General features: G+C 43.0%; 1 protein-coding gene across 3 annotated transcripts in view; it reads left to right on the top strand.

Moving 5' to 3' along the window:
* GSK3B (glycogen synthase kinase 3 beta) overlaps positions 1-25669 on the top strand; it is a 140263-nt gene that overhangs the window by 33386 nt on the left and 81208 nt on the right. For all 3 annotated transcript variants that reach the window (XM_055002319.1, XM_055002320.1, XM_055002321.1), the window contains exons 2-3: positions 6303-6496; positions 25009-25092. In XM_055002319.1, the coding sequence (XP_054858294.1) occupies positions 6303-6496; positions 25009-25092 (278 nt within the window). The remainder of the gene's footprint in view (positions 1-6302; positions 6497-25008; positions 25093-25669) is intronic.

Raw genomic sequence — 25669 nt, 5'->3', positions numbered from 1 at the left:
TTCGTATGAGGGCATGGCTGCAGATGTGCAGGGACGCAAGATACATGCTTTGTTGCAGCCCTTGAATAATTTGCAGTCATCTCCACAGATGAGATTCCCAGCAACCAGAATGATCACCAGGCCAAGACGATCCTGTGGACAGCCTTTAAGACAGCATCGTCACTTCTGTAGCATCTGTTTATCTGTATGTCCGTCAGCCTGTGATATGGTGGTTGCCTGAAATTTAAGGACTTAAAAGTTTTGCAACAGGAAAATAAGGGTCCCTTCTGGCACTAGATACCACTTGGCTCTCTCTTTAAGGATTCTCGATCATTTAAGCCAGTGCTTTTCTTGAAAGTAACTTTGCAAGGATAGTTTGGGTAAAAGACCAAGAAGAAGAAGAAGAAGAAGAAGAAGAAGAAGGAGGAGGAGAAAGCTCTTCCTGCTCCTCTTGAAGAGGAAGAATGCAGGACGCAATCGTCGTCATTTTGCCCTTACAGTCCACAGTCTCATGTTGGAGAGATCAAAGTACCAAGGCCAGTGGAAACAAGCCCGTCTTCAAGGTTTTTCTCTTGGAGTTAACAAGAATGCTTCCTCAGCTCAATGCCCACATCCAAGAAAGATCTAACGTGCATTGAAATGTCTCAGCATTGAGAGTTTACAGTGGAGCTTGGTATGTCCACTATTTCCATGTCATTACCTGCTCCATCCCTACACCAGTTTTTCAAATCGAGGAAGAAAGAGGTATAACACATGTCATATTGTGATAATTGCCTTGAAGACTAAGATATTGAGTGAAAATTAGTGTGTATATTTGTTTTTGCCACACTTTTATATAGTCTTTTAATGAAAATGTTCCCAAGGTAGTTTGTTTTATTATGTGCGATTTAAAAAAATCACACACATAATTATAAACATTTAAATTAAACAATTAAAAACAAAGCAGCAGCAACAAAACACCGCTCCCAGTGAAATCTCAAGTGCCCTGAGGAGTAAAAAAATATTTTTTTACTTGTATCAAGAATGAGGAAGGATATCAATTTTTAAAATTTATTTTACAAAATTTCTACCCCCCCACCTTTGTGCCCTCACAAGGGCTACTAAGGCAGCTAATAAATAAAGCATGCATAATAAAACCAGATTTTAAAACCAACTCCCCCCCACCCCCGGGGTAAGTGAGCGTTTCCTCAGCTTGGATCCACAGCTGAAAAGCTTCTGTTCAGGTACAGGACACAGTTCTGTTTTTTTGGGATCGTGTGCCTACTTATCTCTTCTCTCTGTGTTTTGGCAAATACACTGTAATGAAAGCTTTACTTGGAATACTGAGAAATCGCACTGAAGCTCTAGCTTTTGGGGGGGGCAGCTATTTATTGTAAAGTGGGGGTTCTTGAACAATGTGTTTCTCTAAATGATGATGGTGGTGGCAGCGGTGGTGGTGGTGAAAAAAAGAACAAGAAGCAGAACACACAGGCTTGGGCAGCAGATGGTAAAAAAGTAAACCTATCTCCAATGTACTTCTTGCTTTTGACCATAGGGTTGGCCTACCTGTGCAATGGAATGAGGTGATTCGGTTGGTAGAATGAATGTACCGCTTGAGACTGCAGGTGGAGAGATTCTTATTTAAATGTTCCCCCTGGTAAAAAGTCCCTTCAATTTTTTAAAAAATAGGATTTTGGGGGAGCGATTCTACTTCCTTGCAGGGAACTGTTCAAAATGGGGAACTTCTAAACCATGATACATCACCTGAAGTCTTGAAGTGGTGCAGTCCATTCTGTTCTTCCACTTCATTTTGCTGCATGTGTGGAACAGGCCTTAGCGAGCTCTGTTCACACTTGGTATTACTTTTCTCAGCTTTATGTGATTTTGGGATCTGACAATACATCCAGCATGCAGGCCAAGCAGGGCCGGATCGAGGAGGGGCAAGGGGGGTAGTCTGCCCCCGGCGCTGCTAGGGATGGGGCACCGGGAGCAGCTGCCAGCTGTTGGGAGTGCGTGGGCGGCAGCGCAGGCAGCCTCCCAGCCCCCTGCGCTGCCTTTCGCCTGCCCCGCAGGACAGGGGGCACGCGGCTAGCCGGCCGCCCCCTGTCCTGCGGGGCAGGCGAAAGTCAGCGCGAGGAGCTGTGAGGCCATTTGCCTGCTGGGAGGCAAATGGCGCGGGTGGCTTCCCAGCCCCGCACACTGCCTCCGCCGCTCCGCCCTGTGTGATGATGTCACCGAAATGACATCACACAGCGCCGGGAGCGCACGCGTGAGGGGTCGGACTAGGGTTGCCAAGTACTACCGTGAGGGAACGGTATTGTTGCACTTCCCTGTTGGAACTCTGCACAGTGATCTAATTCCTAGGCTGCATCCCAGACTCTGAAGAAGCACATACAACCTATCTGAGCCACAGGAGAAATGACTGAAGTCTCCTTCTAGTAATGTGCATAAGGGATAATAATTCTACGGCACTTTTCTATATTGGTTGTATGGTGCTGCTACAAACATGGGAACTGGCAAAATGAGATCTACTAGTCTTATAAATAGCATTTTCATTCCTCATAATTTAAAATAACCTTGTTTGGATACACCCTGCTCTTTTCCTAATGATGCAAACTTCTTTGCAGTAGTTATAATACCTAGATAATCAGATTTAGTTATGATGCATTTGATGGTCTGTGGTATAACCAGGAACTATCTTGAAATTCCTTCCCTGGCTTATTGAGGAAGTGGACCTGCTTTGAGGTAGCTTTTCTGTTTATTATAAAATCAGAGAAGGTCTTATCATAATCTATTTCACTCCTTTTATGTGATAGATCTCCAAATTTTACCCTTGTTATGAGATTTTTTCCCATTCGTTTAGTGCTGTGTCCAGTACTACTTAACAGATGGGTTTTGACTGCTCAAGACTTTTAGTCAAGGATCTTTAATCAGATGAAAGGATAGGAAAAAGTCAGGGATAGTTATGCTTTTTGACTTATTATGCCGATCTTATGTGGAGGGGTAATTATGAACATGTGGTTCCTGTAGTTATACTACCTTGTTTCTCTTACGTTAAATCAGATACTATTTTTTAATGTTTACTTTGACCAGTAGTTTTGTGTTGATGTTCTCATTTCCTCTAGTCAGAGTCTTGCATTACCACTGGGATGGAAAGACTGGGCAGTTTTTATTCCCTTCCCATTTCACTTCCAGTCCTTCCATTCATCTCTGAGGTCAGTTTCTCTAGCGCAGCAAAGGGCAAGACCAGACCTGCGTCTGAATTTTGCCCATTCTTCTGTTCCCTCAAAGTCCCTGAGGAGGCAGTCTCCACCCCCTTCCTGCCCAAGTGCAACACTTGGTAGAAAGTAAAGGGAAAGAAGCCCTTCTTTTTGTGTGTGTACAGATAATCAAAAGCCTGTTTGCTGTGTTCAGAAATCTGGACTTGATTTAGGAGGAGCATTGGTCATGGCTACATTGTGCTGGGCAGTTTATCTGCAACATTGTTCCCAAGACCCAGGAGGAAGTAATAGTGTGACCAAATCTGCCCCAGTTACTTCAGAGCTCAATTTTGGGGGATGATTTTTGTATTTTTTTATTTATGCCTACTAGCTATGATGGGGGGAAATCCTTCAGCATTGGCTGTGACGTAACACTTTATGGTGAGGCAAGAGTTTTTGAGTCTTGCTCTAAATTTCCCTCATGCTGCCGGAAAGCAGAGAGGGAAGTTCTTTCCCTCACTGCAGATGCACACAGGCTGGCTAAGGTTCAGCAATGAAGGAGTGACAATTCTACATGCACATCATAACTAAAAAGATTATAGTTACGTATTTATGGAATGATGCACAGGGCATACTGGAATCACGTGGCTTTTAAGGTTGGTAATTGGTAAGGTTGGTAAGGATGGTAATTGCAAATGTGTCTGACTGTGAGCTGCCAAGTGAGTAGCAGAGGTCTGGGGAGAGAGAAGATATCCCTAGGGGAATGTAACAAGTATTTCTATATAGGGATATGCAATCTGGATTGGGGGGGTGGGGAGCCAGATTTTTGCCAGTCTGGCTAAATCGGCCTTTCTGAATCAAATGAGAGAATCCTGGATCCAATCCAGGAACCTGGATCCAGATCCCTAGATAAATCTGGGAAATGTGGTTTCAGCTGCCTCCTTCCAGGCCTTTCCCCACTTTTTTTCAAAGAGGGGAAGGGGAAGAGAGAGGGAGGAGTGAGGCAGAAGACAGGCAGGAGGGGGAATGAGGCAGGGAGGGGGAAGTGAGTGGCCAATCTGTGCTGGAGCTCTCCTTGTCTGCATGGCTTCTGTGAATGAAGCTAAGTTGAGCTCAGTTGAGCTAAGTTACAACAGGGTCCCTTGCTTCAGTTTGGTTTGGGTAGAATTCTCTGTTTTGACATGATTCTCTGGTTTGATGTTGGTCCCCTTGATTCACTTTGGTTCTGGGGAGATTCCGTCATTCCTTTGCTTTAGATTGGTTCTGTTGGGCTTTCTTTGCATTTGGGAGTGTGCCTTTGGCCAGTGGCAGCTTTACCCCTGTGTGTTTCTGTCTGAGACCCTGCTTGGAAATGTTCCCTCCATAGAAAACAATGGAAAGTGGCTGGAGACACCTTATTCAGGGGCCCTTAGAATTGGACGCTGGGGTCCCATCTTCCTGAAACTTGGATGGTCTTTAGAGGACAGTCAGGAACAAGTTCTCTGCAAATTTGGTGGAGTTTGCTTGAAAAATGATCCTCCCAGCTTCCTGGATAAACCCCCATATAGTTTCCCTCATAGGGAATAATGACCAAATAAATCCAGGGTTCCTTTATCGGTCTTAACTGAAACAGAGAATCTTTCCTGGATTTCAGGAATCCTGATATTTTTCAAATCCCTGAAACCCAATTTCCCAATTTTTTTGGTGCACATCTCTATTTCTTGCTATTTCTAAGTCTTGCTATTTAACAATACAGACGGAGATGTAGAGAGATCTTAATCTTGTCATCACACAGCCAGATCCAACTATGTAAGAATTTATTCTGTCTTGTTCTTTGGTTATCAGCACTTAGAAATTTAACTCTACATTTAGTTCCCTCCCTCTGAAGGCACTGATGGTTTTGAATTGAACGTGAATTATTTGAATCTTCAACAAGGTGTCAAAGAGTAACTTCAGTATGTTACTAACTCTCTGTTTCTAGGCGGCAGCGGCTTGGATGTTTCAAAGAGTCCATGGGCAGAAGCAGTTTTCCTGGCTGACACAGTGCAGGGGTTGGAGCAGCCAGATAAAATTTTTCTTTAGTAGTCTTAGGAGAATACTTTGAAATAAAATAAGAATTAGGTGAATTAGCTGAATAATGTAATCTGTTACATGAACATGTTATCAACAAGAGATCTGTTAATCAGTAGAAAGATGGGATACAAATATTTTCAATAGAAAATATGGAAAGGGATATTTCTTTTAAAAGCTGTTTTTGCTCCTTTATTTTTCTATATAATAATAAATTAAACAACTTGAGGTTTATAATGAATTTCAGGAGGGTGAACAGAGCAGGGAGGTGACTCAGACATTGTCTGCTCCCATGTTACTGAACTCCGAGGATAGCTAAGTAGGTTCCTGCTCACCTGGATTTGAATCTCAGCGGTTGAGCAGTAAAGCATGAAGTTCAGAGCAGGAAGAGGCTCATGTTTCCTGAATCTTTGGAGTATGACTCAGACTAGAGTTATATTAAACAATTTGGGGATATTTGCCTTGTCTCTGAGATCAGTTTTCCCCCACCACTCTCTTTCCTCTTCTGACTGAGGTTCCGCATCCCATTCTTCCTGAAGATCACATATTCTTTATCAGGCTATTGGTAGAGTGCTTTCTACTGTAATTTAGAAAGTAATTCTTTTTTTCTGTTTAGCTGGACATTTCCCTGCAAATATGTCACAACTCCTACCTTGTTAGCTTGAGTGGGCCAGTTTTGCTGTCCTGCAGTACGTTGTGAGAAGAAAAGAAACAACGGGGCAATTTCCCCCTTCCCTCTGTAGCATGATAGTGTGACAGCTGATTAGCTCCAGGGTTCACTTTCCTCTAGCAGAGTGCGGAGAGTCCTGACTGCTGAGCTGTGAATCTGTGGGAGCAGGGAGCTGCTCATCTACCCTTGAACTAGATGGATGTATGGGGGTATTTTGTCTCTCCTTCCTGCATGGGGAGAGTTAAGAAATATATACCTTGTGTCGTGCTTTCTTGACACTAGTTGAATCACCTACTGCGTAGATTGTGAGCCCAGAGGGGCTTCCCCCTTGCATTAGAGGAAATAACAGTTTGATCTTTCATATTCTTCTCCTCTGACATAAATCCATCCATATTAACTCTCATGCTTTGTTTTTGACGTTCCAGGAGATAAAGATGGCAGCAAAGTGACCACAGTGGTAGCAACTCCTGGACAAGGCCCAGACAGGCCTCAAGAAGTTAGTTATACAGACACCAAGGTGATTGGAAATGGATCTTTTGGTGTTGTATATCAAGCCAAACTCTGTGATTCGGGAGAGCTGGTTGCCATTAAGAAAGTTCTGCAAGACAAGAGATTTAAGGTAAGAGACTTTTTATGAAGTAATAATATTCTTATTTGTTCATTGACTCCTGTGTTTTTGACATTAGTTGCTGATTTATTTTTCACTAGATTATATTCTATATGCATAGCACTGTCTGGGTTGATGTTCCACTGAGAGTTGTATAAAATGAGTAGGAAGCAAGTCCTGATTTGAATATAAAATGCATGCTACTGAGTCATTAAATGATGGTGCTCTCCATCTCCAGAGAAAAAAGAAATGTTAATTTTTATCATAACATCTATCATGGAGAATTACCTTCATTCTACTTTTCAGACATCTCAAACAATTCAGAGAGACAGGATTTGCATAAATATTCATTAGGGCTGGACTCCATATAATGAACGTGTCTGTCCATGTAGTCAGAAATCTGTTGAGGATCTTGCTCATGTGGTTTCCCAGTGCCCAAGATTTGTAGTAGAACAGGAATGATACCCTGGGAATATTTTATCACGATATCCAGGGAGATTGAACCAGAAAAAACTAATAATATTGCTGAGACCAGTTTGGTGTAGTGGTGAAGAGCATGGGACTCTAATCTGAAGAACCGGGTTTGATTCCCCGCTCCTCCACTTGAAGCTAGCTGGGTGACCTTGGCTCAGTCACAGCTCTCTCAGAGCTGTGGGTATTTGTTTGTTGTGGGGATAATAATGACATACTTCGTAAACTGCCCTGAGTGGGTATTGTCCTGAAGGGCGGTATATAAATAGAATGTTGTTGTTATTATTATAGTTTTTACTTGCTGATAAAAATAAATGGGTAACATTACAAATGGCAAAGTTTATCACTTAGGTGATATAAAGACTATCAAAACCATCTGTTGCTAGCATGGTTGATGGATAAACTAAGTATTATGCTGGGTTAATATAGGAACAGTAAATTGCCTTTAAATTTTCTATTTTGTTGCTATGATTGTAATTATTATGTATTTTAATTTTAAATGGACACTTTAAGGGTTTTCAGTGGGTGTTGAGATGGTTTGCATTGCAGTTTTCTCCTGATGTTGTTTGCTAAGGCTACGAGCTAATGCAATAAAGTTTATATATGTATGTAATTAGGGCTTTATAGAGAGGTCAATTGATTTAAAATCTTTGATTTTAAATTGCCAACGGAAGAGGGATTTAAATGAAATTTCACATTTATATGTTGGGTATCTCCTGTGCCAAACTACATAGTACTTGCTTGATGTAACAGTAAAGGCATATTAATTTGCATCTAAATAGGACATTTATACTATGTAGGGGTACATGCTTTATGTATATATAATTTCTTAGGTGCTTAAGAATATTTTTACTTTTCCATTTTTGAAAACTTTTGTAACCTGCATTTCTACTATTTATTGTGATTTGGTATAAACCAACAAAAACTGGTGAACGAACGAGAACATCAGCTTCACCCAGCTAAAACCAGCCACCTGGTATTTCATCCACCAACACGGTTCTTTACTGCTTAATATTTCAAAGGCAACTGCTCCTGAACTAAGGGGTTGCGTTCAGTGGCATGTATCTAAACATGCACTTCTGGAGACTTAAGGAGCTTTGGAAAAATGGGCAATGATTTCTGCTGGTGCCCAGCTTCCACTGCAGACCACCGTTTTGTGTTCTGTGTTCCTGGGGGTCCACTGACCCTTATACTGACAGCTCCTCTACTGCTGTGGAGAGCTAGGGTCACAGGATTAGACAGTATCAGTCTGAAGGTGCAGAAACATAGAGCTGGAAGGTGACACCAAGGGTCATCTAGTCCAATCCCCTGCACAATGCAGGAAATTCACCGCTATTCTCCCCCACACACACACCTCACTTCTCCCAGTTACCCTTGCTCCTTGCCCCAAGGAAAGCAAAAAATCTCCAGTATTCCTGGCCAATCTGGCCTGGAGGAGAATTCTTCCTTGCCCAATGCTGAGCAGCATTACTCGGGGATGTAAGAAAGGGCCACGAGAGCCTAGCATTGGCTCATCCTTTCATGCCCTCCTTCTCCTGGATCTTTGCACATTCATATTGAGTCATAGAATAATCATAGCCATCTAGTCTCTTCTTAAATAACTCCTTAGAAGAGGGACCCTTTCCTTGCAAGATTATATTTTCATAACAAGGATACCCCTTGAGGGTTGGGTGGATGGGAGCTTTTAGTAGTGGTAAATTGGGTCATTAGGCATATAGAGAACAGAGTCAATGATGGGTGTTTTGACTGCATGGTGACTTGTCTGTTTGGTGCAGACATCCCGTGCTGTCTGTATGGTTTGATAGCTAGTGTGGAGGAACAGTCAGCAGTCATGATGCATGCTGGTAGTAGTAGCCTTGGGAAATGTAGTTCATTGAGTGGTCTTCTGTGCAGGCATACATGGGATCTGCTCATGCACATGCCAGCCATGGATGTGCTAAAGCTCCTAGAGGCACGAGACACTTTCCTAGCCTTTTCAAGTGCGTTTCCCCCAGGGGTGGCTTTAAAAAGCAGGGTGAGCAGCTCCCTCCTCAGTTCTTCCTTTGCCACTGCTGAAGAAGGACGTCTTTTCTCTCTGCTCCTTTGATCCATCATGCTTTATGCAAGTCAGGGCCTTCAGTTCCATGGCATCGAAAGCCCTCTTCAAGAAGTGCTCCCATTACAGGTGAAGATGGCCCAATTGGATGGGCATAACAAATACCTCTGTCTGGGCGAAGGTCATGACGCCTTGTGGTGTGTGGTCTGCAAATAATCCATGCCTAAAGCACGCCATGAAAGGGCATCGCAACTCAAAGGGGCTCTTTCGGAGTCAACCCTGAAGGGCTCTACCAACTCCAATCACAATGCCTCAGATAAAGAACTGCAGAATCCAGAAGAGGCCTCCTCCATTCCACCAGAATGTTCAGCACCTGGCATGGTTCAGAAGGACCCATTGGTTCCAGCTGTGTCTTCCTCGGTTCCGCCTTGCTGCCAGTTAGAGCTGCCTGCTAAAAAGGCTAAGCTCAAGTCAAAGCATGTCAATAAACCCTTGACATTGAAGTCACACAAGAGGAAGAAATCCTGTTCTTTGGGTCCAACTACTTCGGTTACATCGAGTCCATCCAAGGTTCCAAGAACTCCATTGCCAACTCCTAGACATCGCTCTGCTTCAATTCCATCTCTCTCACAGCCAAGCTGGAAGTGACGCCTGACACAAGGAGGACATGTATCAGTTTCCCGAAAGGTTTGACGGGAAGTGTAGGCGTCCCCATCAGTGAATCTCTCAATTCATGTGCCCTATACTGCTCCATCAATTCCCAGTTTGTTGAGAGGGTCTTCATGGGGCATCTTTGGCAGGGGTTGCAGGAAGCTCACCTTCTGCTGCCCCAAGGAATCCCCCGGCAGTTGCCGCTGCTCCAAACTTACGCTGTTTCGCCACCTACTGGCAAAGCTGCCGGCAGCTGGGACTGTATGGAGCACTCTGCCGGAAGCAGCAGTGAAGCTTCCTCAGCTGTGCCTCATCCCCCCCACACCTGCTCTGCCTCCTCCACAGCCCGTCCGGCCTTTGTGGGCTCCGAAGCAGGCTCAGGGCAAGCGAGGCACAGGGATGATGAGGTGGTGGCAGGCAGGACCCACAAAGGTCAGACAGGCTGCTGCCTGCCGCCACCTCATCATCACTGCACTTCGGGGATGATGAGGCAGTGGCAGGCAGGGCCCACAAAGGCCGCCGCCTCATTCCTGCACCTCGCTCGCCCCACACCTGCTTTGGAGCCCACAAAGGCCAGGTGGGCTGTGGGGGGGGGGCAGAGCAGGCGTGGGGCATTTAAACTTGTGAATCGGCTGTTTGGTGGTGAGATCCAGCCGGCGAGGGTTTAAAGCAGCACAGAAAGTGGCATTTAAACCCTCAGATCAGCTGTTTGGTGGGGACATCCCTGTCAAGCAGCTGATTTGGGCCTTCCCAGCTGGCTGCTGTGGCAGCGGCGGAGGCAGTGCAGGCCCTTCAGGAGCTGGCTCCGGCCTTTCCCATTGCCCAGCTAGCTGCTAAGGCGGTGGAGGTGGCGGCGCGAGCCCTGCAGTAGCCGGCTCTGCACTTCCTCGCCACCCAGCTGATCACCCTCCCCTCTCCTGGCTGGCCAGGTAAGTGGGGTAGGTGGATGGGGGTGAGATGGGGGGTTTGCCCCAGCAGTGGGGTTTGCTCCCCCTCACTTCAGTATGCTCCAAATCTTTACAGAGCATACCAAAGTGAGCTAAATACCAGAATCCTGAAGCAGCTTGCTACTTCAGGATTCTGATGATTCTGAATTTTCCCCCTGCTTTGGGTAAACCTGAAGTGCGAAACCCGAATTTTTGGGGGGGTGCACACCCCTACTTGTGAGTCAAAGAGCCTACTTGTAAGTCAAAGATAATACATTTAGACTACCTGAATGACTACCTCCTACTTTTTTGGTTTTAAAATTCAGATTTCATTTTCAGCTTCTTTAAAAAAGAAAAGATTATTATCATTATTGGATTAAAAAGGGCATAAACATTTTTAAGAGATTTAAAAAAAGATGAAGACAATGTAATGACTAACTCTTTAAGGTCATGACAGTGCAATATTGTTAAAAGGAACTTGATTTAGAATTATAATTTATGGCACACTTCTGGGTAGAGAAGATTAATGACTTCCATAGACTCTTGAGTGTTTCCTTGAAAGCATTTGATAAGAAGATTGAAGAGAGAGACAGGCAGTAATAGGAGTGGCCCTGAGGCATGGATAGGGGGTTGTTTTGCAAGAGAAAATGATGCATGTTCAGCCTGTGGGTTGTTTGGCAATGTGTTGCAACATGCTTATATGAATGAAGAGCTTTGGCTTTCATAATTTAAAAAAATCCCTTATGGATGTGGCCATTTTATTTATTTGTTTCCCACCTGTTCCAAGAGATGTTAAAAACGTGAAGCTGACGTACTTAAGAGTATGAACAATTGGAAGCAGGAGAAGCCCCAGATCATTATGTGATGTCATTTCTCCCCCAAAGATGTCTTGTGGGAGGACCGTGATTTTAAACTTTAGGAACTTGAATTTGACAACCTACTATGTCAGGAAACTCACTTTGCCTCGCTTGTTTCCTGGCTTATTCACCCACTTTGTTTCCGGCTTTCGGCTTTGCTAAGATGGACCATCCAGAGGTCCCCCTCTCTGTGGGGTCCTTTTACCAGAGAAAACTGGCATTTTTTCTCCAAGTTCTGTCTGGGACAAAAAAACCCACACAGCTTCAGGACACCATATTGGGTGGGCAAAATTAACGAAACTGCTGAGGGACAAAATGACAGCAAATTTTGTGAAGATTTGGAAACCTTTCATGGACTTTCTCTATATAAAAGAGAAGTCAGAACTGATGATCTGTGGATGTGAAAATTAGAGTTATAAGGTTGGCAAGAACAAACTGTATGCCAAGTCGTCTAAGTGTGAGTTTCATAAGGAGGAGTTAGACTTCCTTGGCTACCAAGTGTCCAGGTGTGGACGTGGAATGGACCCCGCCAAAGTCCAAGACGTACTGGGGTGGGAGGCCCCTAGAACAAGACGTCAGTTACAATCATTCCTGGGCTTTGCAAACTTTTACAGACTGTTCATTAAGAATTTTGTCCAGACGGCGCTACTGTTAACTGATCTACTAAAGACTAAATAAAGGGAAGGCGTGAAACCGAGTACTAAACTAGCTTGGACTGGTGAGTGTCAGCAGGTTTTCGAAAGATTAAAAACTCTATTTACTTTTAAACCTATTCTGAAATACCCAGATGAAAATAAAAAGTTCATTGTGCAAGTAGGTGCCAGTGATGTGGCAATGGGAGGGGTGATTCTACAATAGGGCATGGAAGGCGAGCTGCATCCCTGCGCTTATATCTCCGGAAAATTTTCAGAGACTGAGAGACATTGGTCAGTGTGGGACAAAGAGGCGGCAGCCATAAAATTGGCACTTTCCACTTGGCGCCACTGGTTGGAAGGGGCAAAGATACCTTTCGTGGTGTGAACTGATCATAAAAATCTAGAAGCCATCCAGTGACCCCAAAAGCTGGGCGCTAAACAGCTCCAGTGGGTGGAGTTCTTCTCAGAGTTTCAATTCATACTCAAGCACGTCCCAGGGAAATCAAACTTCCTGGCAGATGCTCTGTCCCGCTTTCCACAACATGAAAGCCAGAGGGAGGAGGTTATTGACACTATGTTCACAGCAGCCCAACTGGGAAGGGGGCAGTAATGATGCAATGTCAAGTGCAGGAACTCCTCTCTGAAGAAGGTTAAAGCAGAACTGGAAAAGGAGGGGGAAGAGACTTTGCAAGAAACTCTTGTGAAGGGGGAGGATGAGTGCTGGTATAGGAATGGTAAACTGGAGGTTCTAAAAGCGTTTCTTTGGGTTTGTACAAACTTTGCACTTAATCCAGGCAGTTTTGGTGGCCGGATATGAGGAAAGACATTTCTCAATATGCGACCACTTGTGAAGTTTGCTTAATAGGGAAGAATGGGGGGGGACCCCAGGATTGCTGCAACCCTTGGAACCCCCACTTGCCCTTGGTCTGTGATTTCTTAGCGGTGGTGGATTTGTTTTCAAAGCAAGCCCATTTCATCCCCTGCTCTAAGCTCCCCACAGCCAAGAAATTGGCTAACGTCTTCATGCAAAATGTGATGCCTTTACACTTGTTACCAAATAAGATAATTTCTGATTGGGGCAGCCAGTTTGTTGCCAACTTATGGCAGGAGCTTATGAAAGTGACAGGAATCGAGCAGGGACTCAGCTCCGGGTATCTCCCGGAAACCTATGGACAAACAGAACGTACAAATCAGGTATTGGAGCAATTCCTGAGATGTTACATTAATTATCAACAGGACAATTGGGTCAACTTCCTTCCTTATGCAGAATATTGCTACAACAACAGTGTATGCAGCTCCATCGGAGCCTCTCCATTTCAGATGACCCAGGGCTTTGAAGGGAACCTGATGTCACGGCTAGAGGCTGGGTCAAAGGTGGAGGGGTTTGATTTGGGAGCCTGGTGGTCTAGGATTGTGGCTCAGTGGGACCTGGTAAGGCAGACACTGGAGAAAGCTAAACTGGATTATAAGAATCAAGCAGACAAGAAACGCTCTCCTTCTTGGGATCTGAAACCAGGAGACTCTGCTTATGACTCCACAAAGAATCTAAAGGGGGAACAACTGAGTGAAAAGCCGGGTTGGAAATACCTCGGAACTTTCAAGGAGACTTGTCTAATTCATGATGCAACTGTTGAACTTGATTTGCCCCAAAATCTGAAGCATGTACACCCTGTCTTCCACTTTAGCCTCCTCAAGAAGGACCCCGGGCTGGACAAGTGGCACCCGGAACCATCAACCCTGCCTCTGATTCTGGTAGAGGGACAACCACATCACAAAGTCGTATTAATCCTGGACTCTAAATGGAAACAAGGGGTGTTATATTACCTGATTCAATGGAAACATTTCCCAAAAGATCAGGCTGAGCGGGATAAAGCATCCAATGTTTGGGCTGGCGGATTGGTTCAGGCTTTTCATAAAAAACAGCCTGATAAACCGGGGGGAGGTTGAGTTTTGGGGGAGCATCACCTGTCATCCCCAGCCACACCTTGCTGTTGTGCTGGTTGCCTAATGTGTTATGGTTACTGCTGAGGCTGTTCCTTGCTAGAGCTGCAGATGTTACCCATGATGTGAAACTATGCATGGGAGTGTTTGTTCTTCCTGTTATCTCTGTGCTTCTCCCAGCTGCACCAGGGGCCTCTGTACTTCGCATGGGAAGGAGCCTACGCGACCGTGGAAACCCCACACATCCTCCCTGCTGTTTCCCTGCTTAGATGCTTTCCCGCTGCAATCAGAGCACCGTTAGACTGGGAGGGGGAGGAGTTTAGAAGATACCCGCGCTTTGAGAAACCTATATCTACTTGATGCTTGCGTGTAACCATTATTCCTGGCAAAGATGGAGTAAGTGCATGATACTGGTGGCTTATCAGTAAAGTGCGTTTACTGCTTGAAGTGAAGCCTTTGAGAGTTACTTGGCATCCTTACAGTGGGGAGGGGAGGTAGTTGTGAATTTCCTGCATTGTGCAGGGGGTTGGACTAGGTGACCCTAGAGGTCCTTTCCAACCCTCTGTGTTTGTGCACCCCAGTTCTAACTGGAATTCTCAGGTAATGCATTGAGTGATCTTATTAAACAATCCGGAGTAGGGGGATTCTGTGACCTTAATTTCATGTAAGGATTTTTAGCTATTTATGTGTATAACAATAGAGTTATAATTTCATTCCAATAGGGAAAAAAATCCAAGAGTTAGTTTGTATGCTCTAAATCTTTCTCTGTCCTTTTTCATAACGTAGCTCAAGATTTGTTTATTTAAAGCATCTATATCGTACCTTCTTTCCTTAGACTCAAGGTGGGTAACAACGTAGCAACAAGTTGCAAAAACACAACAAAATCAATATAAAACATAATCTGTAGGGTAAAATAAAAAATTAAAAACATACAGATTAAAAATGAACATGTACCACAGCCAAATCTGCTCGAGAAGTTTTGTCTCCAGCATATAGCCTCTGAAATAATGTGTCTCAGGCCTTCCTAATGCTGCCAATAAAAGGGCCGTCCGTACCCATTCTGGTAGACCATGCCGGAGTCCTAGGCCTATTGCTGAGAAAGCCGTGACCTAGCTAAGAGTGAGCACTATGAAGACTGTCTGAAAAATAGAACTGGTGTGTGAGAGTATATCGAGAGATGCAGTTTGATAGGTTTCAGGGCCTCAGGCTTTAAAGGAGCTCTTTATTTATGCCATTTATAGTCTGCCTTTCTTAATGAAACTCAAGACAGATTACACAGTGTGAGATTAGTACAGTCAATATCAAGGACATTTCCATAATCAATACCATAAGGTAAATAAACACAACTTTTACAAAGATATAGTGTTAGCAAGAATCCAATCCAGAGTTGAAGAAATGCTGAAACAGAACATAAGCAATTCTAGGGCTGACATTAAACGACATGAAGCACAAGGTAGCTAATAGGAGCACATATTGAAAACAACAGATAGTATGTAAGGCAATGTAGTGGTGAAGTCTATGGTCTCTAACTAGATGTATATATTTTATAATTTGAATTGAACCTGGAAACCAATAGGTAGCCGGTGTAGGTGACACAGCACTGGGGTCATGTGTTCCATGCTGCTGACTCCAGACAGGAGTCTTACTAACAAAACTGGTAACTAGTTGAAACTTACAAGCAGTCTTCAACTGCTACATTGAGCCACATAGAGAACATTGCAGTATTGTAATCTGGAGGTGACAGTAGCATTGACTGGTGCAGTGCACCAGTGGCAGTTGAAAGAAGGCGGTCCTAGCAACGGCACCATCCTCCTCATTCATCAGCAGGACTGTGATCGAGACCAACCCCAAGATCTAAATTTCATTTATTAAGGAGAGATTAACCCCGCCTAGCTCTGGTAAATCAAGACCAGCCAAACACTCTGCCTTCCCAACCAGCATCAAATTAAGCTTCAGTTGTTTAGCATCAGCCACTTGACCACAAGACACTTTATAGCCGCCTCTGGAAGTTTAGAGGCCGAAATATATCATCTGAATTTTAGTGACAACCTACTCTGAAGCTCCGGAGGATTTTGGCCAGAATTCTTGCATACAGATTGAAGAGAGTGGAGGATAAAATTGCAATTGTGAATGGGTTACCCGATACCGTAGGTCCTAATTAACTGCCTTTGCCTCTCTGTTAAAATGTCAGTGTTGTTCAAACTGAAATATCTGTGGTCTGACTTGATACTAGGTGCATTCCAGGAAATGTGACAAAATGGGTCTAAACTTTATTGGACCAATAAAAGGTAGTATAAGTTCATTGCAAGATCAATTGCTCATTGTTTTAGAGCAAACAGTAAATATTACTGCAATTAAAGGGGGAAAATCTTTAACATCTCCTGTTGTGCTGGGTGTGATGTCTTAGACATTGTTGAGCAAGCAGAAGGAAGGAACGATTAAAACACGAGTCCCTCAACCATGTTGAGTCTGAGCACTTTTGGATAGTGGACACCACCACCCAAAAGCTGCTATGCTAGCCTGGCACCAAAAGGCAGCAAGGCTAAACACAAAATTCCATCTGGATGGAGCCAGTCTCAGTATTTTGGGAGGTTCTTTTTGGGTTGCTTCGTTCCAAGAACTAGAGAAGTGCTTCAGTCTAATAACTTGATTCTTAATAGTAGACAAAGAGTCTTTAATTTTATCAGGGCAACCACTGAGAGCCAGTGTGGTGTAGTGACTAGAGTGTTGGAATAAGATCTGGGAGACCCAGGTTAGGATCCTCTCTCTGCCATGGAAGCTTGCGGGGTGACGTTGGGCTAAGTCACACCCTGTCAGCCTAACCTACTTCACAGGGCTATTGTGAGGATAAATATATGGAGGAAGAGAGAACAGTGTAAGCTGCTCCACTTCCTCTGCAAAGCTTTGGTTAGCAGGGTTTTGAAGTCCCTCTAGAAGAGACTTTTGGATATAGGTTGCTTCTTTTACTACTGCTACCTGTCCTTATAAGTGTACATGGCAAACAGCTCCATTGCAGTTGCAAATGGCAAGAAGGGCAACCTTGCCTTTTTCCTCTTTGAATGTTAAATGACTCTGATGTACAACTTTTTACCAACAATCTGGCTTTAGTGCATACATATCTAGTCAACATTCAGTGCCTTCTTGAAGGCATTGAACATGCTCAGTTCTCGTCAGTCTGGTTTTTAGCATTCCTTTCTTTGTAAATTAAAACAAGTGATTTTGTGTGTGTGTGTGTGTGTGTGTGTGTGTGTGTGACTGTACCAAGGTTAAGAAACATCTGCCATGTCTATGGATGACATTGTTTTGCTGCTCTCCTGATAGGAACTTGCTAAAATTTGAGAGAATTGGAGCCAAACATTCTGAAATATGCTACAGAAATATGGTAGGGAATGTTCAGCTGGCTCTTTTTCAAAAAATCTTATTCAGGCTGTTGCTGGAGATGGGGTGCAGTGGACAGACTGGACTTCTGTTTCTTTTCTTTGAACTCTTAATTTGATTTTAATTGCATTAAGTGATTGTGTAGAGATTAGTGTAACTGTGATACTGGACGGGGGTATCGAGGATTTTATCTGCAAAGAGATTTTGTTATTTAATTTCTGATTTGAAGACAACAGGGTTCGTGGGGGGGGGGATTCTGCAAGAGAAATAAACTTCGACAGCTTTGACTTGTCTATTCTTAAATTATCCGGCCATAAGCCAGTGTGTTGGTGTTCACAGAACAAAGTTGTAATGCTTGGAAACTGAGTAAACTACTGCATACCAAGAGAGCATCTCCATTGCATAGTAGTTTCAGTTCTGGCCATTCTCCCTAAATTTTCCTGTGTTTTTGACTGAAGTGTTAAGTGAGATGCATAGTACACACATGACGCATACTTTGCAACACTTTCGAAGATCTTATAAGCTTCCTGGGAAGCAAAATATAGGTTAAGACTGTTCTCAAATCCTCTCCACTCCAAATCTGCATTTACTGTCTTGTTGCCTTTAGAAGTCTCTGATCCGGCAATTCTTCTCTCATCTCCTCTGTTAGACTTGGGGCTTATGACACCCTTCATGAAAACGGGCTCTGATATGAGGAAATGTCCCACATTTTCTGTACTGAGAACAGATGCAGAATTAATTCTGTTTCTCAGCAGTCTTCCAGGTCTGTTTTCTAGCAGTCCTTCCACCTCTTTGTCAGCCACCGCCCCCCGCCAGTTTCCTGTTCCTGATGTATTTAAAGACATTTTTATTGTTTATTATAATCTTTTTAGCACAATGGTTCTTGTGCACTCTTCAGCCGCCTTATCACCTTACATTTGTTTTGCCATAGTCCTCAGTTGTAAGCCAAGAAAAAAATCCCAGAGTTCACAACAATCAATCTAATTATTGTAAAGTTTTATAAACCTTTTTAAAGTGCTACAAGTGCAACAGTGCCTAGCTTATCAATGATTATTAATAAATACAATAAATAAGAGAAGGTAACAACACATATACCACTCTTTGCAACGTCTTTACATGAATATTCAAATGGTGGGAAGAATCTACAACAATAATTTATCAGTTCCTTTAAACCAGTTCATTTACGTTGGTGCACACAGGCACACAAGCCAGATGGTCAAACTCTCGAGCCAGGGATGTAGACTTGCTAGATGGAATCAGAGAAGTAACAGGGCTGAAAAGGCCACACCTACGGGTTTTGCCAGCATAGTTAGTTCAATCCCGTTTCTTGTTGACACTTCTTCACAGGCAAGTTTGTATCTGTTAAATAATAATATACAAATTGTCTACAAAAGCCCTTACAACAATTCATAAAGCCACCCCATCAGGCCTTTACTTACAGCAAATGCTTCTAACAGTTTCACACCACCATGTCAGTGTTTTGCAGGACGGTCTGAGGCATGAATGGAGCCTCTACATTGCTACAATTTAAACTCTTGTGCTCTTAAAGGGAACTGCACCCTATTAATCATACATTCCATTCAACATTAAATCTCGCAAGTAAGAAGTATTATTCAAACCATAAGGTGCTAAACTTTTCAGACGGAAAATCCATCAGGATTCCAGCTGCAAGAGTCTCTGTTGTATATTCACAAACCTCCTTCTATCTAATACCTCCAAAACTGAAACCTTAAATTCCGTTTGTGTACTGTGATACTTAATAAAATGTTCTACAAGAGGTGCCTCTTTTGTTTTATGTTGAATTCTTGATAAGTGCTCTTGAATACGAATTTTGAGAGGGTGAGTTGTACTGCCAATGTACAATAATAAACAACTACATTGTATTAAGTACACTACATGTGATGTTTTACAGGTTGAAAAGGTTGAGGAGTATAAAGGTTTATTTGTAGTAGGATTAATAACATCTAAGATTTTAAAGGCAAGCGGACAGATATTGCAACCCCTGCAGGGGAAAGGTCCCCTCGGGAGTTGGTTAACATTAGAGACGTCCTCAAAGGAAGAGTGCACCAGAATGTCTCTCAGATTTTTGTGTCCTTCTACTGTAGCCAGTAGATAGTGGCACACTACAGCCCACTATGCTTGCCACTATGTGCCAGTGCTTACGGATGATCCTCGCAATGCCTGGAGCTATATTTGTACATTCTAACGCCCATCTAATCCTGTCGTCACTACTTTTAATTTTAGGTTTTAACAAGTCACTACGTGAAGTAATCAGAGCCCATCGGTTAGCCTCTTTAATAACAAACTCTGGATACCCTCTACGGGAAAAAGCCCCATCTAAGATTTTCCTGCCCTTATCAAAATCCTCAAACCGAGATGAGTTGCATTTAATTCTCAAGTACTGTGAAATGGGTACATTTTTCTTAAGGTGGGACGGATGACAGGAAGAATAATATAAGTATGAGGGTCTATCCCTCGGTTTTCTAAAGGGTCAGACACACAATTTCAGTGGGGTTAATTTAAAGACCGTGACATCCAAAAAGTTAACACTTTCAGTACTGCCTGTCCATTATATAGTGTACCCAGAGCTAAATTTTTGGCTAGAATCCTATCAGTGACAAACACATACTCTGAAATCGAGAAGATTGTGTTTTGGTTATCTGACACTGATAATTATGTGTCCTATAGAGTCTCTCAGTTTGCACTCTCAGCCAAAAAGATAAGATCTAAGGTGGTACTGAATGAGGCTGTTTCGTGACTCCTGGGATAGTTTGGCATACTGTATTGTTTTAATTAATTTTAGTAACCTATATAAACTGTGTTAAGGGACTTAATTGTTTATTAGTCAATGTTTGGTGAATTGTGATGGCCTATGGCTATAGACAATAAACTCTTTTGACTTACTGCCTGTCCAAGTAAACTGGATGTCAGAATTGATGTTATTCATCCAACTTGCCAGGGGTTCCAGTTGTCCCTCATCATCCAATAGGACCAAGATATCGTCAATGAATCTGTACCATATAATGTGTTTGAAAAAAGGATTCTCTCTGTCATTCATTATAAACATCTCTTCTGACTGAGACATTAAAAGGTTGGCAATGCAGGGGGCGGCACACTTAACTTGATAGTAGTACTTGTCTCAGTTGGGACAAGTTGGTTTTTGAAATCATACTGGACTTGTGGGATAGATTTCCATTCACTTAAAGGCTGCATAGCACTGTGAAACACTGTTTCTGGTTGGTGCTGCTGCAGTAGCAGCATTGGGAAGTATAGCTGCATGATCCTGGAAGAAAAAATTCAGTTTGTTAGAGTCAGGAGGTCCAGGACTTCAAAGTAGCATGCTCAGAAATGCTTTCTGTTCCTTGCGCAGGTCCAGACAGACAAACAGCGACTAGGAGTCTCAGTATGCTGATGAGATGCGGCTGCTGGAAGGAAGGGTTTAGTTTTTTGGGGCACTTGAGAAAATTTTGGGATGAGCCACCCCATACAAAAGATGCCAGCTTCACTAGAACTGAGTGGACCATATGTGCTGGTGCAAAGGTCACAAAACAGGTTTTAAAATAAATTCTGGGGGAAAGCTAACAGGAACCTGAAGAGCATCTGATTCAACATGACTCATCCAGGGTGGATTTGATTTAAATCAAACTGATTTAAATCACGATTTAAATCACGATTTAAATCACTAGTCAGTAAGGCTTGATTTAAATCATAGTTTTCTACATAAAGACTCATTCGGGCCACCAGGCCTTGCATTTCTTTGTTGCAGTGTTTGCATTTTGCACGCATGCCTGCCTTACCGATAGGTAAAGGAACTTCCTTAAAGTATTCCCAAACTGGGTCTCTTTTACGGCCTGCTGCCATTATAGGTTTTTTCCTCCAAGGAAAGAATGTGATAAACCTCAGGTCATCCACACAAAAGATCCAAAGACTTGTGCAGTATTGTGCTCAAAAAGTTTCACTTTCATTTTGTACTGCTTGCCCCTCCCTCCTCACACTTAGTTTCTTCTTGTGCAGATCTATTCCACTCCAAACAGTCAGAAAAAGATTGTTTCTGTTCACTGAACTTCTTGAAACTTAGCACTGGAGGGGTTGATTCTGTCTTCATAGGTTTGTAGAACAATAGGATTAAGGTCTTTTTCTCAACTCTGTTCATGTTATAACATTTTTGCTGTGAAGAAGAGGCATGTGATCTCTGCTGAGCTGACACAAATTCAGTTTTGAGAACTGCAAAACCAAACATCTGTGATAATATCTTGTAGGCAGAGAAACTGCCCAATAATCTTACAAAAACCTCTGGAAGAGCATGACATTGTGAATGGATTAATGGAATTTATTTACCAAAAAAATTAAACATATACAGTCTTATTCTACACAATTAAAAACTAATCTTTATTTCATGATGGAATAACCTTTGGATGGTAATATATTTTCCTCAAAAAGCATTTCATTTTAAAGAAATCCAATTTAAATTTTAAAAAATCCAATTTAAACCAAAAAAATTCGATTTTTTTGATTTTTTAAAAAAATCATTGATTTTTATCCACCCTGGACTCATCCCTAATGGATGAAAGGTTTAACTGCCCAGGCAGTCTAGGTGAGTGCCAGGATATGACAGCTGTTTAAAGGGGACCAAAGGGCTGTAGGGGGAAATGTGCATGCCAAAGATGCTTGGAGAAGGAAGCAAGTATAGATTTGGTTTGTATGCAGATGCTTAAAACCTCAGATCTAAGATGGGAGAACTGAAGTGCTTGTGTTAAAAGAGAAAATAAATATAATGAATATTCATTTCCGTAGCCTGATATAGGAAGGAAAATCAGTGAGATATGGCTATCTCTGGATATAACCTAGAAATTAAAAGGACAGGGAAAGATGTATTACGGTGGAGTAGCTCTTTATCTCAGAGGAGGTGCATAGTCCCATACACTTGAAAACAAGAGGAAGAGACTTCCCTAGTAAACTGCTATGTGCGGAAGTACCAGGACTGAAAGGTGACTTATTATATCTTCAGCATTATCACTCACCTGATCAAAGCTCTAAGCGTGACCTTTAAATGAAAAATAAATAAGCAGGGTAACCAGAGAAGAAAAGTTGTGTAAGAATAATTTCAACTAACCTCACACTGACTGAGCTGATGTGTGTTCATTCAGGTCATGAGATGCCGCAGTTCAGTATGCTCCGAACTGGAACTGGAGGATCTCTCCCACTTCTGTTTTGCCACCTTTACTCAGCCCCCAGGCCCACCTTTCTTGCAGCCATTTCAGTCAGGCTAACTTTGCACTCAGCAGTAGATAAAATAATCTGTCTTCTTTCAGATAATGATCTGCATGTTGCCTATATGATATCTTTGTATGCACTGGCTGCTAAAAAAATCAGCATAAAATTTTGTGACTTAGTGCAGTTGGTCATGGAGACTCTCTAAAGGAGACGAAACCACGGACTTGGTTCTAAGTGGTCACTGGGGAACAAGATGTAAATGCTGTTGCATACTATGACCATCAGCTGTTCCTTTACATATCCTTCCTACCAGCTTACCTAGATAGCACATAGTATCCACAGCCGTTGAACGAGGTACTCAAGGCACCCTGCAGTCAAAACATGCGTCATAGACCCTTTTGGACGTTCCTCTGAGGATCGAATCTCACACGATCAAAGAGTCACATTCCTAGAAGGGTATCCTTGGGAGGAAAAGCTATTTTTTTTGCTGTTTGAGGAACAAGTCCTTTTCCCCGTTTTCTCTTGATACCCCCTACTCTGAGACCTCCATTCTTCCTCACAACAGATCCATCATGGGAGTGGGACTCCATCAGGTCCCTTTAGCAAGTTCAAGACCATTATTGAAGGGGATAGATGAATTTTTCTGGGGAGGGAATTCTATAATTTTGGTGCCAGCACCGAAAAAGCCCTTTCTCTGGTTGCCACCTAGCTAGCCTCAGATGACAGGGGCTCCCAAAGAAAGGTCCCTAAACATTACCACAGTGATCAGGTAAGTTCATATGGAAGTAATGGTCCTTAAGCTGTTTGTCCCAAGCCGTATAAGAGGATTGGACTAGATATCCCAGGAGGCACCTTCCAACCCTATGATTCTTTGAAGGCTTTAAAGGTCAGTATTGGCACCTTGAATTGGGCCCAGAAACTGATTGGGAGCCAGTGTAAGCGGAATAAGACTGGAGTGATATGGTCCCTATACCTCACTCCAGTCAGCACTCTGGCTGCAGCATTCTGTACAAGTGTAGCTTCCGAACACACTTTGAGGGCAGCCCCATGTAGATCACATTTCACTAGTCTAATATATATGCAGCATTCTATGCAATAAACTGAGTATCGCCTATCCCCCAGCTGGCTTTCTATTTCATTACTGATTTCATCTTTTAATTTAAAGCCGAGGTATTTGGTGAAGATTATGCCGTCTGATAATGAGAGGAAAAGTCCAGTGCCTTGACTTCATCAACATGTCTTTGACCTCTCACACATGCTTAACTCGCTGAATGTAGTGGAAGGGCAAACTGGTTTAGAGTCTCAGCTTATGGAGAGTAAACCAACCCCCATTTGTGTATTCAAACATGCCAAATTGGAGTTTGGTTGGAGCTTCACAAATCAGGTAGCTTAAGTTTTGCCCTACACGTGAGGCAAGAGGGAGAGTGTGAGTGCAACAAAAAGTTGTGTTCGTACCCATCAAAGATACAGGTTTGTAGGGACATCAGGATGTGGGTATTGACGGAGTGTGATATATGTTAATTGCCAGTCTTCTGTGCAGCCCCACATGGGACTGCACATGCTCAGGCCTGTCGGTTGGAGGTTCTTTTGTAGCTTTAAGGCTGAAAATGCATGTGCTCTGGGCAGGGCGGCACCTCCAACCTCCAGTTCCTCTTTACCTGCAGGTCAAGCAGGTTTGTCTGTACCGAGCTCATCTCTTCCTCCAAAGCTGGGCCTCTCCCACATCACTGAAGCTCCACCTGAATGGACAGAAAGAGAAATGGAGAGTGTGCTTAAGGAGGGCATGGCTGATAAATTCCTGTTTTAAAAACATGCTCAGTGAGATACAAAGAGGACTAGAATAGATGGGTATGCTGTTTGCCTTGTTTGTTTGGGAAGGGTCACAATGTGAGTACCTGCAAGCATTGTCCTAAAGCACGCGCCGAGGGCCACTAGACTTAAGGCAGTCTTATGGGAATTGGCCTTATTGGCTACAAACATCCTGACAGCAAAATCATCTGATTGGTTTGTTTTTGACATGCAGGTTTCAGTTAGCGTTAAATATTTGGACACTTTCAGGCCTAATGCTTGCAATCACAGCCATGACACCCTTGGCAAGACAGACGAGACATCTGCTGTTATGGTTCCTATTAGTTCATGACCCAGGGACACACTCCCAGGCTAGAAAATGTTCAGTACCTAGGAGAGTACTGAAATAATTAGAGTGGTGGTTATATGATGCTCACCTACTCACAGGGATCCAATTTGGTTCCCTGCTAACCAACACCACAGATGTAAAAAAGTACAAGCAAAATGTTTCTGTAATAATTGCTTATAGCTCTTGGATAAAAAAGAATGATTCTTTTTGTTTGAGATCTTCTACATACAGTTTTGCCCTTTAGGGAATAACTTTTCTCTCTTTCTTATTCTCTTTCAGAATCGAGAGCTTCAAATCATGAGAAAGCTCGATCACTGTAACATTGTCAGATTGCGTTATTTCTTTTACTCCAGTGGAGAGAAGGTAAGTTTTGTTCTGGAAGGGAGGCATACAACATAAATTACAGTGTATGGTTAGAAGATAGTCGTACCCTAGATCAGCAGTCCTCAACCCTTAGCAACCTGAAGATTCCAGTTTTGATTTTTAAAATGTTGGCAGTCTTCCAAGCCTTCCCCTTCTCTCTGGCTGGTACACGCCATGCTCTGGACAGCCCCTTTCCCAGGCACCGGTGGCAGCCATGCATGCTTCGTGGGTATTTCTGTCGTCTCAGTCCTTAGAACAGCACAGTGAGACCGTACCAGTTACACCTTAAAAGCAAGCTTAAGGAAAACATTTGTATCATCTCTTCTGGATCACATCTCAGAGGAGAGTTGATTCTCTAAGATCACAGCTTGGCACTGACCAAAGTTCTGATCACCTCACCTTCTGGTAGGAAAGGACTGAGCTCTGGGGACAGCAAGAGCCTTCCTTATTGGTTAATAGCTTTGAGCTAGAGGCCAGCTGAAGAGGGGTGGGAAGTGACCTGGAAACACTTTCAGAGCTGCTCATAGAAAAAGACTGGTAGCACACACCATATAAACTTCTGGTGTTTATTTGAAAG

Source organism: Eublepharis macularius, chromosome 18 (assembly GCF_028583425.1).
Source record: "Eublepharis macularius isolate TG4126 chromosome 18, MPM_Emac_v1.0, whole genome shotgun sequence".
In the NCBI taxonomy this organism is placed as follows: Eukaryota; Metazoa; Chordata; class Lepidosauria; order Squamata; family Eublepharidae; genus Eublepharis; species Eublepharis macularius.
This window is presented reverse-complemented; position numbering and strand designations above follow the sequence as displayed.